The sequence below is a fragment of the Vidua chalybeata genome, chromosome 4 (assembly GCF_026979565.1).
Source record: "Vidua chalybeata isolate OUT-0048 chromosome 4, bVidCha1 merged haplotype, whole genome shotgun sequence".
Taxonomy (NCBI): domain Eukaryota; kingdom Metazoa; phylum Chordata; class Aves; order Passeriformes; family Viduidae; genus Vidua; species Vidua chalybeata.
The window spans coordinates 32912999-32933009 of record NC_071533.1 but is presented as its reverse complement, the minus strand read 5'-3'; the positions used below and the strand labels follow the sequence as shown (position 1 = coordinate 32933009).

Sequence of the window (20011 nt, the reverse complement as noted above, 5' to 3'; positions counted from 1 at the left end):
CAATTATGGCACGTAATTTGTTGTACCTAGTGCATAGAAGTTATCTTAGTGCTGCCTTAATTACTCGTTGGTTTGCAAAAAACACCCTAAATTTTGAAGACTCATTTATTAGCTTGGAGGCAATCTTAAAATGATGCAATCAACTTTTTTTTTTTTTTTTTTTTTTTAATGTTTGTTAAGAAACAAGCAGAACACAATTATTTTTAAAAAATTTGCTGGGTCTGGCTTGGATGGAGCTAGTTTTCTTGATAGCAGCAAGAGTCATGCTTTAGACTAAATCTCTGACAACGACCTAGTAAAAATGTGATTGGAAATTTTCATTTGTTCAGCTCTATTTTTTAACATTTAGAACAGATTTTTGCTAACTGTGTTTAAACTGTCCTATTTGTTATGTTACAAACCCATTTTAAATGGGTTTAAATCATATGGATCAGACTGTAAGGTAACTTCCAGATCTACACAAATAGACTATTTTTGTGTTCCTTCCATGGGTCCTCAGCTGTCAGCATGTAACATCTTATGGTGAATGAAACATCCAACTTCCATCTTAACAGAGCCACTCAAACCAACTCCCATGTCCCGTACAGCCTACAAATTAGAACACAGAAATTTGCCCTGACGTGCCTGATCATGTTTGCCATGATAGTCTTACATTTTTAAATCAAATGGCATCTCTGATGCTTCTATGTGTAAAAAACATAATATTTTATCATGTTTTTTAAATATAAAAATTATGGGCTTTTTTGTTGTTGTTTTTTCTTTTGTTTGTTTTGTTTCTGTTTGGTGATTTTTTGGGTTTTTTGTTGTTGTTGTTACATGTAATATTTTCTTAATTTGGGTCCCTAGCAGAAACTAAAAGGAGAGAAAGGAATTGTGGTAAAGATCAGTATTTGTTCTTGAAAATATTCATATATCCCCAACTGTAACAGTATGTGGACTTCATACTTAAAGTGAAGAAAAAGATCTATTGAGACTGTTTTGCTGTATGTTATTTACCACCTTTGTAGTCCTTATCTCTACCTCATTAATCATTCTGTACTGGTACTGACTATTTCTTTTGACATATATAAATTTGACTGTGCAGTCCATATGGCATCTGCCCACCTTGATGTTACTACATTTTCTGAAGTGCCAGATTTTCTTAAACCTCTCCTACCTTGTACTGACATTTAGGAGCAGCTTTAGAATGTCTTTTGTTCGCTGCGTCTGTATAGCTAGCCATTTCTTTGACTTTTATTGCTTTAAAAATGATTGGGGTTTTTTTTATTAAATTTCTAGCTCTCCTTCCCTAGAAAGTATGAGACAGAAAAATGCACTTGATGCCAACACTAAAAATAGATTTTTGCTGTGTGGGTTCCTTTATAATATAACATGAACAGTTTCATATATTCCTGGATACTAAAAATGTAGAAATTAAGTTACTTCCCTTTGTCCTAAGATTTCTTGGACTATTTCTTGTCAGCATTGGACAACAATTCGCAATAATTTAAAAACTTATTGTAATACACATCTTGCAAGTGCTTCTCCAGGTAGACCTGAAACAATTCATAGATACCCACATCACTAGTACCCTAAAAATTCAGAGTTTATCCCTAAGCTGTGCAAATGTACACTAAGTCAGAAGTCCTGGGCTTTGTGCAGTGTGTTAAAAGAAATCATCTCTTCCCACAAGGAGTGCTTGCAAGCACTTACTTGATTTATCCAGTGGAGTTGCAGAAAACAACTCACATAGACTTTCCCCAAATAAATGCTTAAAAGATTGTATCACTTTTGTTTTTTCCACCCAAGTGAAAACTATCCCAATAAGAGAGAGGATTTTTGTGGGAGTTGGTGTTGAGGGTAGCAGGCATCCCAGGCCTTGATGACACTTACAATGTTATTTACTTCAGCTCAGCAGTATGAAATTTGTGGTGTTCAATTATTAATCTAGAGCCTATCTTATTAAATATGGTGTAGGATAAACTCAGAAGCTGAAAGCTTACTAATGCATTAAACTATCTGTTTTATAATGTTATCTTCTATCTCTGTTACATATTGTCTAGTAATGGATTTTTTTCTATTCAATCTCAGAGCACAAAGCTTAATTTGATATCCCTTTATTCTAAGAACATAACAGTTGTCAGAATTCCTTCAAGCCCTTGCTGAAATATTTCTTCCCTTCTGTCTTGCATGGCTATCTTGAAGTCCTTGATATCCTTATTTTCCAAAATAATGGTCAGTCTGTACTGAGAGAGTAAAAGAAAGAGAGAAAAAAATATCATTTTAGTATATTTGACCATCATTGACTGTGGAGTCTGACATCCAATTTAATCCTCTCTACACTGAGCTCCCTCACTAAGAATGGAGGTAGAGACACCATATTCACTTCTATGAAGTATATAAAAAGCAATATCAAAAAAGAATAAAATCTTCAGGACAAATCTCTCTTCATTCAGATCTCTCAGGTGATATTCAGCACTTGTTATCCCCTTTGTATAGGACAGCAGGTCACTTTCAGTTTTTTTTCTTTTGCCCCTAGCCCTTGCAATGTCCTTTTCTATTATATTTCAATACACTTGAGGATCTAATGAGGAATTTTTTCATTACCAAAACTGTCTACTCCCATAGATCTAAAAATGTTCATTTCATACTATGTACAATTGAATATTAAGTTCTTTTCTGAATTAATTTATGAGGATCTGTATTTATTTTTATCAGTATTATTAAGCAAACTTATGATTTCTGATGGATTAGATCTCTGCTGCCATCTATTTTTATCATGAAAAGGTATTGCTTAATCCACATAATAATAATAATAATAATAATTAAAGCAAGCTTTATCTGGCTATATATTAGTTTTCCTCTTTTGTCCTATATACACTGTAAATTTCAAAGGTTACCTGTTATTGGATAAATATTCTTTTCTTCTAGTTGGAGAAGTACAGATGAGATTTTTAATGTGCAAATATATAAGAACATTCGTGTTCGTGTTTTGAAACTGAAGTTTTCAAAACCCAGAACTTCTTCCCAAGCAGAAGCATAATAAAAGAGTCAATATTTTTAGAAAATTAGACCTGCCATCAAATTCTGTCTTCATGTAACAGAAATTATAGTGATGATCTTGTTTTAATCTAAAATTACTCATTTTCCATAAGAGTGGCCCCGCAGCTTTATATTCTGTGGGTTTTAATTTTTCCCCCCACTCCTAAGCATACAATATGGGGAGGCTTTAAAGAAAATTTTAATTCACTCAGGATAAAGTAAATAATATTTTGGGGTTTTTTTTTCTTGAACAAAATTATTTGGGTTAGAAAATTTCTGTTTTGTACAAAAATGCTGCTCTTTGCTTCTTGTACAGATAATTTTGATTGTAGCTTATTTAATTCTCTTCTGTTATATTTGCTTTCTATTTTGAGAACATAATTTTCCTGAAGTGATTGATTTCAGATTTAAAAAAGTCTATAGTCTTCATAAGGGTAATCTCTTAGGGTAGGCCAAAACCAGAAAGGATAGAGGACATCAGTTTTTATATTATCCTTTTCCTCCTCCTCATCTTCTATTCTGTTGATCTTCCTGAAGAATACATTTCTCAAAATTTTATATTAATATATTGTTTAAAAGAAATGAAAAATTAAATTTATTCTCATTTTCAGGAAAAAAAATCCCAAACATTTTCTCTATTTCATCTTTTTAAATAGTGCTTAGGTATTTCCTCTTTTATACTGGCTGCAGTTGGAGTGGTAAGCAATATATATGGCTTGTTCTAAAAGAAGAAAATAGCATAGAGGAGCTCAGGTTGTTAATTTGCCAACTATTGGCAGCTCCACACTTGCAGCTTGCTTGGGTGTGTGTGCATAGAAGACACAAAGCAAGTTGCTCTACCTGAAGGAAGAGGGAAAAAAAAAAAAAAAAAGACACCTTGCAAATTTAAAGAAGCAGTGTCAGAATTCACATGACTTTGGCATTTTTATAGTACAGAACTTAAGTCCTGCATTGAGTTTCTTCTTCATGCTTTGTCTTTCTCTTGTGACCTTTGCTTTAGGGTGTTTTGCACAGTAACCCAGTATACATTTCACAGTATTATAAAGACAATAAATATTAGTAAGACTGTTTGAACCTAACTCTGCTATAGTTAATTCAAGTAATTGTGCCTCAGTGGGCTTTAATTTCTTCCTGTGTTACCCATGTTTAGACTAGGAAAAGTTGTGTAGCATAGTCTGTGTATTGTTCCCTTGCACTGCTTTCATAGTTCCTGTCCACAGAAACAATTTAAAATCATTCTTTATAAACCAAGAAATTTCCTGAACTTTTAAAATCAGTACATATAGCATGGTTACGAGCCACATTCTATTATATTTCGTTTTCTTGAAAAATACTAGTTATCTTTTGTAAATTCATAGTCTGAAGTGGATTCCATCTCAATATTTTGCAGTGATGTTAGTTCTGTCAGAGTATACCAAGTAGTTCAGTAATGTCATGAAAACACAGTTCACTAAGATATTGTGATAAACAAAGTCGCTCTTGGAAAATTCATACATAAGATTTGCACGCAGTTCACAGACCTCCACAAAACCCTAAGACAAAAATGAAAGGCAGACACTGAAGAGTTTCTCTTTGTATGTTTGATGACTCTCTATCTTTGAAAAAGTACTGAAGTTGATTGTTATGACTGGCAAATTATACTTTTTGTGGAAAGAAAAGTGATGGTTTTCTGTTAAAGCTATGCTTTGAGAAAGGTGAAAATCATCTTCAGAGATTCCTGAAGATTCTAGGAGAGACATCTCTGTTTTTAGGGCTGTTTTGCATGGAGACTTATGTAACATTCTTCAGTCTATGCAGGCACTTTCAGCAGTGCTAGCTATTCCTCGAATCAGTTGAATTTCTGACTGCAAAGGCCAGCTTTAATAGCCCCTACTGCTGTATGATACCTGAACTTGTTATAATGGCTTGGAGAAACAGACAATCACATTTCAATGTAATTCTAGCTCTTAGTCACATTGTGATGTAATGTCAGTCATCTAAGCTTCAATTGCCCAAATATGTGCAAAGTTTTATGAGGCTATATTTGGATATTATGTTTTCATGCTGAGCGGATGCTTATGGGGAGTGTGAGGTTCAGATTGTAGGCACCTAGATTTAGATGTGAAAATACAGTGTATCTGTGGGTGTAAGCTCTCTGTCTTTTGCAATAGTTACTGGAGATTTAGTCTATACACACAGTGGAGTGTATAAACAGTATTTCTCACCCCCTACAGGCCTCTGGTACTGGATATTTTTAAAAATTCTTTGGACTCTGTTGGCTGTATGGTCTAGATTTCCGCTGGCAAAAAATAGCAGCTTAGATTTTCAGCTCATATTTAGACATATATAGTTGTGCATAGAAATGTAGGTGTCCACAGAAGTGGAATGCTACCTGTAGGGAATTATTTTTACACTAAGGAGTTGTGGTGATGCTGTACATTTGTAATGGCAATTCTTGACCCTCCTTATTGATGACTGATATGATTGAAGAGGTGGGAAGCAGCTGTGCTTGATTAGAACTGCAGAAATTGTTTTTTTCTTGTTTATTTCAAAGCAATAAGGGTATAAATATAAACAAATTGATATGTTTATGTACTCTGGAAGAGATACAGTTAAGACATAATATTTTTGGTTTTTTTTTTTCCTGGTTCATATATCAATTTTTAATAAACTGATGAAAAGAACAGACTATAAAAAATACATCATTTAAAATTAAACTGGTCATTGTGGCACAGCAGTCATTTTACATATGTGCTTAATCTAAACAGCACTTTCTTTTTAAATTTCAAAGTGCATTACTTATCAAAACCACCCAGAACTCAACTCTGTGTGACTTCAGATCTAGAACTGCTGTCCTAAATGATATATGGTACTGATATGTAGACATTCAACTCTCCAGTTCATCAGCTGAAAATGAAAGTATTTATATTTAAATCTAAGAGAGAGCATGCTTATCCCTTGAGAGGAAAAGGAAAAGTCGTCACTTTCAAGGATACTGCCACTGATGTCAAACAGCATCAGTGGGGTCTTTATAGGCAAATTTGGAAGATACAGGATCGTGCAGAAAGTAGCAGTGAAAGTATTTGGAACCTTAGGATGGAGGCCCAGAATATGTGAGGCAAAAATTCTTTTTACTTTCCCACTTATCTTAGAAGAAAAAACAGTGAAAAGAGGGATGTCCTAGAATGTGATTTTCTCCCTATACTTCAACTGCAAGCTGATATTATACCTGTTCTGTACACTCATATGCACATATGCATGTTTATATTTTGTAACATGCTCTTTTTATATCAAATAATGCATACCTCCATTAAAACTCTGCAGACTGGCAGTAAGTAAACTGCAGGTATGTGAGAGTGGTATTTCATGCAATTTCAGCACTGGTGTGGGGTTTTTCACCTGTTATCCCTCCCTCTGTCCTGTAGGGTTTGGATGACAGAAGGGTCCAAAGGGAAATCCATGGATGCTTAAGGATCTTTTGCTACACACCTATTAGCAGTCATAACAAAATCATAGCAGAATCCTTGCCAGTGTGAAATACACAAACTCACAGGATGACTGTTTGCTCTATGACTGTATCAACTGAATTCAGAAAAGGCTTGACAGTAAACAAGCTCCTTGTGCAATAGCTACGCATTTTGGTTTGTAAACAAAGTCAAACCTTTTCAGATATGCAAAGAGATATTAAAATGTAGCAGTGCTGAAGTTCAGGCAACAAGTACTGATCTTCTGGAATAAGTTTCTTGTTAAGCCTTTTCTCAATAATAGAAAATAGGAAAAAAATTTACTTAGGTACTACAGTGATGAAGATGGAGAGTTATGCACATAAATGTGACATCCTGTAACCAGGAAACCTCCCACAGAACTGGGTGAGTCACTAAAGATTTCAGCCAGCTTTCTGTTTTGCAGGTTTGTTTACAACTACCAATACATAGTACGTTCTACCAATGATACTTCTACAATACATTTTCTAATTAATTTATTGAGATCTACTTTCTTGTTATGGAACAAACCCACAAAATCCAGAGCAGGAAGCTGTTCACCTTTTAAATTGTTTAATGACATTCAAAACATTTTTGGTATAGCTATAAAGAGCAATGATGTAACAGATACATAAGAACAGTGAGATATTTGAGAGGAAAAAGATGTTTTGTTCATTCCTCAAAAGCAAAATACTCTTCTTGAGCTCTGCCAGAGTCAATGCTACTTAGACTGAACAGATTTGATAAAAAAAATCGAGATAAATTTTATGTAAAACCAACATTTCTTGTTTTAAACCATAATAAACCGTTTTTCTACATTAACAAAGGTTTGGGGTTTTTTTCTGATTTGAAAGCCCCACACCTTAAAGGAGAGTGATTGAATATTTTGGGCAATGAAAGGAAGCCAACTATATAAGTCCTGTGATATGATAATCTGCACTTTCACATTTTCTCATAAGTGAAAGTTGTATAGCATGTAAGGAAAATTTGGTTTTTTACCTTTTATACCTGTTATAAATGATGGAACTTAAGGTGGTGGGAATTTTGCAGGTAAAAAACTGAAAATTAGGTATGAAAAGAGAGAGAATGTTAAAATACTTGTAAAAACTGACAATATTTAAGTGTAATAATAATACCTAGTAGGGTTTCCAAAATTGATACATTTTTAAATATAAATTTAATGTTGGTGCCTCATGTCATAAGTTACTTCTCAGTGATGGGCAAGTTCCTGTGAGCATGTTATTCCAAAGAAAGATTTGATAAAAGATTTCCCTCACTCTGAGACATATGATTATCTGATGAGAGCATGAGAGAGGACTAATTTTGGTAGAGCAATAATCAGATTTGCTATAGGGATTACTTTGGCAGCTTGGCAATGAGAGTCTTCAGGTTCTTTTTCAGGAAATAAGATAATGGTAATTATGATAATTACTTTGGGAAAAGAATGATGGAGTTCTTGGGTTTGCTGTTCTTTTTGCTGTATGTGTTACAAACAGGCTTATAGCTTCATAAAATGTGGAGCGAAGTCCCATATTTTAAATACTTTAAAATGCTTTAAAAATACTTTAAAAATATGGTCTTGAATTTATTTTGTGAGACAAAATAGGAACTGATACTCTATAGTGTTATTGACTTTGTCACTGTAATTATGTAACTTTAGATATTTGGGCATGGTTTTAGATTTTTAAGAAATATAGCAATCTTCCATATGATCTGCATGTTTTTTAATTGCATTTTGCAATTGCCACGTGTTAGGATAGTCTTCCCATCTCTTTGAAGTTGGTTTGGACAAGGAAATTTGAGCTACCTCCCTTTGTCTGGGTTCTTTAAAGCTCATTATGAAAATCTATTGACTCCCTGTGGAGAACTGTCCCCAGCCAGTGGCTGAGCTCCCACTTAGCAGGAGCAACAGCTACTTTGGAAGAAGTTTAATTGTTGAACATAACGTTATGTGTCATGGAATATCCCTGGCATAGCCTGCTGTGTCACCTCCCAACCTTATCCAAGCCTGCAGACTACTCATGGGAAAGGCAGAGTAAGAAAGAAAGAACACCTTGATGATGTGCCAGCAGTGCTCAACAATAACTAAAACATTGGTGAGTTATCAACACTTTTATTCACAAATTTAAAACACAGCACCATGCAAGTTGGTATAATAAAAATTAACTCCATCTCAGCCAAATCCGATATGCTACTCTTACAGAGACTTCTATAGAGTTGCTAAGTATAATTAGCCCTATTTCTTTTAAACTTTTGTCACAGCATATGATCAAAAATCTTGAAAATCTGGGATTAAAATCTTTGTTGCTTATTCATATGAAGTAAGGGAGGAAAGAAACAGTCACAGAGTTCACAGTTCTAGTGTTTACTCCAATTGGAGTGATATGCCTACAGGCTACAGTTACCACTTGTATTAACTGTACAATAAATTATTGGAAATCTAAAGATTTGCTCTCATGTCTGGCAGGTTTAAGTTACACTTGATTCCAGTATGCACTGTGAGAAACACCTTTATGTGCTGATATTGTGCATTATTTCACTGGATAGAAGAGACATAAGAGTTGACATTGTCAAAAATATTAATCAGAGATTAATGAGCAGTGGGAGACTTCTACATACTAAGCTATATGACAGGAAATTTTGAATTGAATATTCCATCAACCATATATAAAACATTCCAGAAAAGTGAAGGTATTCTCAACTATCACTTGCTGTTTTCCAAGAGCCTAATCATAAAAACCTGGCTAAATGAGCAGAGATGACAGGCTCAATTTAATGACATAATTATAAATGGCTGTATTTTTTTAACCCTTTTAGCTAGCCAAGTGCTTTGGAAAGTTACAATGTTATGGCTACTTTGGGGGTTGGGTTCCATCTCTATAGAACATGGAGTAGTAATGGAGACTTCTTTACTCAGATTTAATAGCTTTACTTTACTCAGAACGGAAAGAGAAATCTTGGGATAGTCAAAGCTCAGCACATGCACTTAAACATTTGGTTTGCGGAGACCTCATACAAAAGTTTCACTAATATAAATTTTGTGAAATGTCCCTATTTTGCTGGTTCTGTAGACACCACTGGAGGACAACATTTCCTTACCCTATTTTATTACATACAGCTTTTTTGCATCCCCCAATCTACTTGCCTGTGCAATCCAAAACTATCAGCTTAGTGACTTGCAATACTTTTTTCTCACAAATTTGGTAAGTAATATTTTTTTTAATAGTTGTTCTTGTCTCCTTATCAGAAAGATAAGACCCAATCTAGGAATGGAAGCAGAGTTAATAGTCTGACACTGATATGCTGAGATGGTTCATAATGCTGCAGAGAAGTGAAGACAGATTCATCTGTTAGTTAGAAGGCAGCAATTAGATTATGGAGAGTTGACTGAAATTTGTTTGCAATTGATCATTGCTGTGTGTAAACTCTTCTGAAGCAGGTCTCCATGGTCTAATACCATGCCCCCAGCCTATCCACCATGATCTTGTACAGTTAGATCAATAAACCTCAATAGAATGATCATGCAGGCTTAGAACATCTTTCACGCCATTATATAGCTTTTATAGTTGTATAGAAATATTACATATTTGAATATGAAATATTACAAGCAATTCATAAGCCTTTTGTATTTGGAGATCAATGTGTTGTCAAGGACGATGCTCATTTTCAAAATATATGTGTCTATGAAATATCAGTAATTGTAAAATTATTAGTAACTTGTGTGTGAAATTCAAAATTACTTAAGATCAGAAACAGTGTAAGACAAGTTTTAAAAAACAGCTGCTTTCTATACAGTGGATGGAAAAGTGGCATCACAACCATAGGTCTGCAGAAGAGCAAATTCCTCTGCATGCTACTTGTGTGTGTGTGTGTGTCTGGGAGCTAAGGGGTTGTGTCAAATCACAGTCATTTCATGAGATTTGAAACCCTTGGTTGCTTCTTTTCAGGCATTGGAATAGGCTGCCCTGGAAGGTGGTGGGGTAACCACCCCTGGAGGTGTTCAAGGCGTATCTGGATGATATAGTGATGTGGTTTAGTGGTTAGGGGTTACAGTGGTAGTGCTGGGGGAGTGGTTGGACTGTATGATCTTAAAGGTTTTTTCCAACCTTGATGATTCTATGATTTTATGATGGTTAATATCTCACCATCAAATGAATGAGTAGTATAAGATTAAAATCTACTGTACCTATGCAATTTTGATTATATGAACAAAGCCAAAAAAAATGGTGTTTCATATATCCATCAGCTAGAAGAGGCCATGAGAATGTTTTCTCTGATTTCTGCATGTACTTTGGGTTTTAATAATTTCAAATAGTCATTCAGTGATTCAGATAACGAATCTGATATTTTTGAAGCTACATCTACTTATCTAAGTGGATAGTAGTATAATCTTTACCTGGAGAGTCCCACCACAGAAAATTCCTCATGTCTATGGCAGTTGGTTGCAATGGTATATGTCCCTATTGCTAGGAAAAATTACCTATTCCTAGTTTAAACTTGTCTGGTTTCAGTATGCAACCATTTTTATATTGGACTCAGACTCTTGCATAAAACAATTGTCTCCATTCCTAAATAATTTTCAGGTTTTCCTTGCCCCTAATTTTTTTAAATTCCTTTTTAGAAGGGCAGAAATGAGGAAAAAAAAAAACAATAAAGCATTCTTAGTTTAGTCTTCCCAGTGTAGAATACAGGTGTGTTGAAGTGAGTGTGTTGTATTATTCTTACTCACCTCTCTTTTGATATACCCTTAAGGACTTTACAGAGGCTTTTGGGTCTTGGTTTTATTTTTACTCATTAGACTCAGATTTTGTATTGAGTTGTATGTCTGTTATGATCATTAAAACCTTTTATAGCCGCTACTTTTTAGGATCCTGTTTTATGTTTATGTCATACATTCCTCATTCACACGTGAAGCTGCTCAACTTTACACTTGGCCACCTTTGAACATATTTTGCTTGAATCAGCAACTGACTATAATGATTTTGCTGCCATTATCTACAGCCTTATTGCCATGGACATTCATAGACATTTACATCCAAACCATCTGTGAAAATTTTGTGAAGTATCAGCTTTTGTACCAAGAAGTTTCCTGTAAAATGATGATTCTGCATTGACTACTACCTTTTATTACAGATACAATATTTTTCTTTCAGGTATGAGTTTTTATTCCAGGAAAGCTATGCCCTCCTGATATTCAGTTACCTTCAGAAAGTTTTCTAATAAAAAAATTAAATTAGGTTTGTCTGACAAAGCTAAATTTTTCATAAACCCATGTTGACTGTGTTATATTCACGATTTTCTGCAATTCATTCTCATATAATCTATTTTATTATTTCCCTTGGATATGCATCAAGCTGTTCAGCTTAGCTGGGATACCTGAGTTTGTCTTACGAATATTTTAGCAATCTTTTTTTTCAGACTTTCCAAATTTTCCTGTTATTCTGAGATTTATTAAAATGCTAAGAGCTAGTCAACTCTTTCAGAATTATTAGGAACAAGTTATCTAACCAGAGAGAGATATGTCCCTATAAAAAACCAGTTTATTGCCTTCCTCAGTTGCCAGTGGCTTGGAAAGTACTTTCTCATCTTAGGTAACAAAAGTATATTTTTTCTCATTCTTTGTTTTATTCTGTTGGGTTTGTATATTTTAAAATATACTAGACATGAAATTCTTAGCTTTTCTTATCAGTTTTCTTCACTTCCCCTTTTCCCTTCTGTACCTTCCCTCTAGAACTTCATTACTTTTTCCATCTTTACGCCTCTGCCTAGCAATTTTCAGAGACTAAGACTCAGCCTCACAAAACTCACAGGCGCAAGAACAGACCTCTCTTGATTTGTTCAGCTTCTCAAAACTCCAGCCACAAAGCTCTCACTGAGACAGGCAGACAACGTATAAGACACACAGCTTGCCAAATCCTTTTGCACCCAAGAAGACTGGCTGCTTTAAATTATTCCCCCCCCCTTCTTTTTATCTATGTTGTTGGGCTGTTAGGGTATTTACATCCCTGTCCAGCTTTACTGAATTTTAACTGGAGCACTGAAATGCTGCAGGCAGTATGGCAGCCAAGAAAGAATTGTTTAAACAGTAGTACTGATAAAATCCTATTAGTTCTAATAAACTGCTTTTGGCAGCTATACTCCTGGTTTTGGGAACAGTAGATCTTTCATGAAATTTTACCAACTTCTCTCCCAGACAGATCCAAAGTTCTGTATTTTTAGCAATCAAGAACATTATTTTGATTGAGTGATTTTGTATACTCTTCTTCAAAATTATAAAGTTTTATATCTACTTTCTCACATCTGTCTCTTTAGTGCCTCAGTTGCAATAGTAACCTGTACCACGATAGGTTAAAAACCATGCTGGGCCTTAGATAACTTGTATTTTCACCTGGACTATGCCAGTGGATTATTATATAGCCTTAGGCCAGTAATTCAGCTTTCTTTACCCTCTGTAATATCTGTACAGTGCTTTGAAATCAGTAACTAAAAACTGCTACATATGTTCTATACATTATTCTGGTCACATAACTAATCCCTCAGTGTGTTCAGCTCCAGAGACACTACACCGGGCTAACTTTACATCTATGTCCAAAGCAGTGACTTTTTAAAGTTTGATTATAAAGCAAAAAGTCTTTTGCATGTTAATGTTACAAGAAAATGGAGTTATATTTTATCAGGGCTGGAGAAGTCAGTTCTTTAAGGAAGGAATGAGAGCATATCTCCCAAACCAGTTTTCCAATTTAGAAGTAAATAGAATGCAGTGAATAGTACGGATAGCTGTAAATAATTGTGAGTTGAAAATAAATAATCACTGAAAAAAATGCATTAAACTGCTCTTTGCACACTTTATAAGTAAGATACATTGTAAACAGGCATTCAGGTATAACTGATTATCAGAATACATATGGTTAGCTGCTGTAGCACATAAAATCAAGTTCCTTAATAGCTCCAAAGCAAGGGACAATAAATCTCTCAAGTGCAATAAAAAATACAACATCAGATAAAGTAGATAAAATGTTGAAGTCAGTTGCTATAATTTTCAGTTAAACTCAGTTACCAAAGCTGAAACCTCTGTTTACATCACAGGAACAGTCTGTCCAAGACACTGTAAACTTTTTACTTGTGGCTTTTGAACTGTGAACTAAATATTACAAAGAGACAGATAAAGCTATAAAAGAAACTATTACCCTTATGTTATCAGCTGTTTTGTTATCAGCAAAATGTGTTTGCTGACTAACTCTGGAGATCTGGAGTCCCTTGCTGTGGACAAACTATTTAGTATTTAATATTTATTAAATCTGTCTGTGCCAGTGGGAAGGTTTACATCAACATTCTTCTGTGGCTCCTAAGATATTTCATTCACACTAACCAGGTTAGTCAACAAAAAAACATTTAAGGATCTTAATTATTCCACAGTAGCTAAATTTATCCTGATGACATGCATTGGGGAATGCTTATGCAAACCTATTAAGTTTAGGGGATTTGTGTGAGAGAAGGTACCGTCAGGTAATGACAAGCTGGAGTACAACCCAATGGCAGTGTTCTCTGTGGGGAAAGCTAGATGTCAAACATGAGACTTTCCACATATGCAGTTGATGTTACCCCTAGGGAAGGTAGAAAAGACCTTTTTTTTTAACCTTAGACAGCACCTTCAGATTTGGTAATCAAAGAGTTTATGTAACCAAAGTAAACATGGGTTAAGTGTACCTGTGGTTCAAAAACATAAATTCTGGGAATAATATCTGAGAAGAAAAGATAGTAACTTATTCCTCTTGAAATCAATAACATTTGGATTCAAAAATATTGCATAAATTGATCATTAACACTGCTTAATCAAATAATCATAAGCAAGGCAGATTTCTTTGAATCAAATTGATTTAAATACTTCATATTAATCACAATTTAAATCAGCAAGTAAGATTTGCTGATTTAGATAATTGATGCTAATCTTGTTTTGCATTTGTATTTCACTTTAGAAGAAGGTCATTTTTATGACCTGGAATAATCTTTAGAAAAAAATGAATTGTCAAACAGCACAAAAATTTATTCTTCTTGCTTGATATATGATTAATGAAAAAAAATGGCTTCGATTTTGACCAGTTTAAAATAGATCTATTTAGATTTTTAAATTTGTTTAGGTTTTGACCAGTTTAAAATATATGTATTTAGATTTTTAAATTTGCTTTGTGGTGGAAAATGGTTAAGAATTCATTAGGGTTTTTAAAAAAAGGATTACCTTTTTTTTAAAAGATAACTTGTGTTTTCTCTCGTGCAGGATAGAAACTAAAGTGCAACTTAAAACATACAGTCAAATTTTAAGTCTTTTTCCTGAATTAAAAGGTACCATGAAATATGATGGACCCATATATAGAATAAAATGTATCAATTATATTAAAATGTTAAATGACTGATTTTTTTTACAAAAGAGAATTTATTACTATTTTTTATGCCATTTCTGAAAACAACAGGACAAATATTAAAAAACATTTATAGATTTAATCATGTAGATGATGACTGCTGTATTTTCAAAATCACAGTAAGGATTTGGTGTATGTTTATGCATATTGGAAAATTTCACTAGGATATAAGTCTGTGGCTTAGTACCTATGTAAGCTACAAACAACTCAGTGAGAGCCTTTTCTTTCACTTTTAAAAAAGATTTCCTGATTTTTCCTTTGACTATATATTGGTATACTGAAAAAGAAAAGTAATGTTGTCAAACCCAAGGTCAGCCTGCCAGTCTCAAACACAAAAAAATTACTGTGTGTTTGCAACTGAAATTGAGATCAAAAGTAGTTAAAGCAAAAACTCTCTGCACTGTGTACTTTGATTAAAATAGATTAAATAATACTATAATAGCTTAAAATTAAGTTATTCAGTACCTGTCATCACATTGACCTTAAAATTAGGTAATTTTCCCTTTATCTTGTTGTGAATACTCCTGTTCCTGGATAGTTCACTGATTGTTGCTTTACATTGTTATATAAAAAAGCAATCAATAAGCCAGTTCTATCGTCCTGTTGTAACCACTGCTCATGTGTCTAACACTAGTTATTAAACATGGAGATGTGAAATGTCACTGTTGTTGCCTATTTAACCTTTTCTATTACAGGACGATTTTGTACGTAATACAGCATAGGTCTGTTTCTTATAGCTGAAAAATACTTACTATTAATAATGGAACCAGGAATCAATGAGTTTATGGCTACTCAAAAAGATTAAGAAACAGATGTTATGTGGCAAAAAAAACCTAAAAATCAAACTCTGCCTGATGATCCTAATCTTTTTCTATGACAGAATAGCAGACCTCATGAATAGAAAAATAACGTTATCTTAAGTTATCCAGACATAACTTCCAAAAAAGCTCAATCACACTTTCCTAACCAAGTTGATTGAATTAATGTATTTATAAGAGGCTGAATAATTAAAGTTAAAATTGATCTCATAATCAGATCAAATTGTAATAGTGGACAATGTGATTCACACTGAGCCTTCTTTGGGCAGCATTTGGACCATATGAAATCCTAAGGTCCATAACAATTGAAATAATTCTTTAGTGCTTTTATGATACTGAAACAGTATGCAAGGATTTTTGAAGGTGGGGCTAAAACTAAAAGTGTTCTTACATCAATTCAGTAGAAAGTGCAAATGTAATTTACACTATCTTATACTGAGGAACTGCCTGAACAATGTCCTGAAAATTTTTTTGCCTGTTACTTTGGTGGTTCACTGATTAGTAAGTACACTGGGGTTACAAGTATATTGTGAAAATTTTGTGTTATTGTCAACTCAGTTGTTGGAAGATTCTGTCTGTCATATGGCTTTATATCAAAAGGATGTGAAAGGTATTTTTAGATTATATTTATCATCATGCAGCCTCATTTTTAGGATCAAAGATTCAGAGGAAAGTGACAAGAAATATGGCAAAAGAAAACAGCTGTTTGGGAAAGGTGCTGTGAAAGATACTTAGATAAGTAAAGCTAATATACTTTCACATGACTCCATAATATTTAGAAGTATCTTTTTTGCATATATATAGTCAATTGATTGTGCAGTCAGAACATATACATTACCATTAAAGAGTAGTGATGTAGTTTACATTAAAAGTTTACAATCAATCAGCTCTAGGGTTTTAAAATTTAACCATATTATTCATGTTCAGTGAAAGTTTCTTGATGTATGGAAGAGTATAAAGGATCATTTAAATTGTAAGAAATATGGTGTTTGGGTCATTAGGAGGCATAAACCTAAATCCTTTTATGATATTCATTTCTATTGAATTAAAATAAGGAAGATTCTGATAATGATCTGAATAACAATGAGAGCTGAGTTAAGCTGATGTTCCCAAGTAAGCTGAAGAGCTCTATGAACTGAATTCAAATATGTGAGATGTGGTATCTATTGATATTTAATCCTTTTCTCCTTCCTGGCTTTTGTAAAAGTTATAAGTGAAGAGATATAGAAAGTAATGGTTTACTTTTTCCCTCGTGTCAGTAGGAAAAAATAACTTTCCCATTAATCAAATAAATGGCTTATAGGCATTTTTTAATACATTCTAAATTACAACACTAAAAATAAAATATTATAAACTGCTGAATATCTGAAACATCTGAAGCTGAGATATATTGAAACATACTGCTGCACATAGTGTCTTTTGCTCATAGTGTCTTTCCCCATTCATATATAATGCACACAGTAGCTCTGACTTTGGTTTTGTGCTTTTCCTTTCAGGTTTGGATATATTCTTCATAAGGACGATCCCATGCTCCAGAAAATTGATCTAGAAACTATGTCATACATCAAGACAGTTAGTTTAAAGGATTATAATTGCATTCCTGAGTCACTGGCTTATACACATCTTGGAGGATATCTTTTTATCTGCTGTAAGCCTGACACCACTGGGGCTGTCCTGCCACAGCTCATAGTGGATAGCGTTACTGATTCCGTCGTTGGGTACAACGGCGATGTGACGGGCACACCGCATGTCTCTCCAGATGGACACTATCTTCTCAGCATTGATGATGCAAAAGGCCTCCTGAGGATCCAGTCCATAACGGTGAAAGGAGAAATACAGGATGCATTTGACATTCACACTAATTTGCACATATCTGATGTAGCTTTTCAGCCATCCTTCACTGAAGCTCATCAATACAATGTCTACTGCAGCTCCAGCACACAAACTGATGTTCTCTTCATGGAGCTCTCTTCTGGCAAGGTGAAGATGGTGAAGAGTCTGAAAGAACCCATGAAGGCAGGCGAATGGCCTTGGAACAGTAAGAACCGTCTTATAAAAGACAGTGGCCTTTTTGGTCAGTATCTCATGACCCCTTCCAAGGAATCTCTGTTTATCCTGGATGGACGGCTCAATAAGTTAAATTGTGAAATCACCGAAGTTGAGAGAGGCAACACAGTAGTTTGGGTTGGAGAAGCATAAGAATCTGTGTTAGATATTTACTGAATTAATAGTTTTACAGTACATTGCACTTAAATTACACCATTCTTCAAATTTACACAATTTTAATTTTAAATTGTTAGGCCCTTCTATACCTGTTATTTCTTTGACATTACACAAATTGAATCAGCTTCCACATAAAGTGACTAAAATGATGGCTATTTGATAATGGTACTCCTTATTAATTATCAGCTGAGATTTTGTTGTTTGAAATAACTAAATATTGAAATTGATGATAAGTATAATAAATTAGTGTAAAAAAATAATTTAAAAAAAAACAACAAAAAAAGCTTCAGGAAATTTAATATGATACTTTGCATTTGTAAATGGAAGACTTAAATATTATTCAAATTTTGGGTTTTTTTTGCTTCAGACACAAAACAAGAGCTGTTATACAATAACCTTTGACTCCTTAAGCTGAAATGTCATGTCCTGTCCAGTCCACTGTTAAATCTTTTTGTGCCTTGAAGCGAAAGTCTCACAAGAAAGACAAACATATAAATTATAACATTTATTCCCACTGTGGCTAGAGGATTGCTTGTCATTGGAAAGAAAGTTCTGCTATCAAATTCCAGATGACAAGTTGTGCACCATACATGGACAGGAAAAAAAAAAAAGAAAAATTATATTTGCAGTGTTTTCTGATCACTGCATTTTGGAGTTTATTTTTATGCTGTCTTAGTTGAGAAAGCTGCTTGCAGAAGCTTTACCTTTTTTTAGAAAAAAAAATAGATGCTAGGTTTTTCAGCTATCACAGAGTGTCATCAGCAAGAAGTTTCAAGTCTACTGAAGATAAATATTGCACATCTTTTCAGAATATACCACATTCTAAAAACCTGGCATCACAAAGCTTCACTTATATCATTGAGGAAACTGTTAATTAAACATAAAGAAAATGCATTTTAAGAAAATAAGAATGCAAAGAACTGAAGTCTACAACCGGTAGATAACATTTTTGCTTATTCATTGTACCATTGATTCCTATTTGTTAAACCATTTGGTTAGCTCAACAGATTTTCTAGTTCTTGCATCCAACTGGATTAGTGCAAAAAAAAAGACAAAAACAAAAAACAAACAACAAAAATTTTGTATTTTTTATAGTTTGTTTACTTAGTATTCCAATATAACACCGGTTAAACATGTAAATGGGAAAAATAAGATTCCCAGAAGTAGAATAACAAGTCAATAGAAAGCCAGCAGTGAACATCCACCCAACTCAGAGCAATGACTTAGAAGTTTGAGAGTATTTTTATTTTTATTATGTTTTTGCTAAAGAATGCTTATAAGCTCTTAAACTGACCTCCATTTACTGAAGGCAATCATAAAAAATATCTTTTTTTAAACAAAGTTTTACTGCGATTTAGATTGTGTAAAATTGCTTTGAAATCTGGAATTTTCTAGCATTGTAATCTTGTGTGCATTGAGCATTCTGCCCTGTGTGGTACAGTAGATCTCTCATTAGCTTGAGTGAACCTCCTGGTAAGTAGCTTTAACTGAGATAAAAATTTGCTTACATTTCTAGCTACTGAATCTATTTTCCTTTTTAAGAACTCCTTTCCATTGTGAACAAACAATAATCATGTAAACTGTCTGTTACTCAGTTGCAGTAGTCTGTCTCATGCAGTTTTTGTTCTGTAATTTATACCATGTGAATGTTCTGTATGTAGAAAATGCTTGACAAAAGGAGAATAAACCCCATAAATTTTAAACAGTCCTGACTTTGGTGAATCATCCAATCAGCCACTGAGCTGGCAAGTAAACTGACTATTCGAAAGCACCTATTATTTTAAATAGATGTATGAAAATAGATGTATTTATATATATGCAAAATAATATGACGTGTGGAAAGAAAAGTTTTTAGAAAAGCTTAAGTAACTGGAGAAGTTTCCTTTGGCTGCTACAAAGGAAAGCTCATACCACAAGCTCATTATTAGCACATCTGAAGCACAAATACAGGCTGAGTGAGTAATGGGTTGAGGCAAGCCTTGGGGAGAAAGACTTGGGAGTGTTTTTGGATGAAAAGCTCAATATGACTCAGCAGTGTGTACTTGCAACCCAGAAATCCAACTGCATCCTG

The 20011-nt window shown here is 33.9% G+C and overlaps 1 protein-coding gene across 1 annotated transcript in view; it reads left to right on the top strand.

The window, feature by feature from the left end:
* Positions 1 to 19643, top strand: part of FSTL5 (follistatin like 5) — a 273043-nt gene extending 253400 nt beyond the window's left edge. The window contains exon 16 of the mRNA XM_053941595.1: positions 17214 to 19643. Within this exon, the coding sequence (XP_053797570.1) occupies positions 17214 to 17916 (703 nt within the window). The 3' untranslated portion in view covers positions 17917 to 19643. The remainder of the gene's footprint in view (positions 1 to 17213) is intronic.
* Positions 19644 to 20011: the final 368 nt, after the last annotated feature.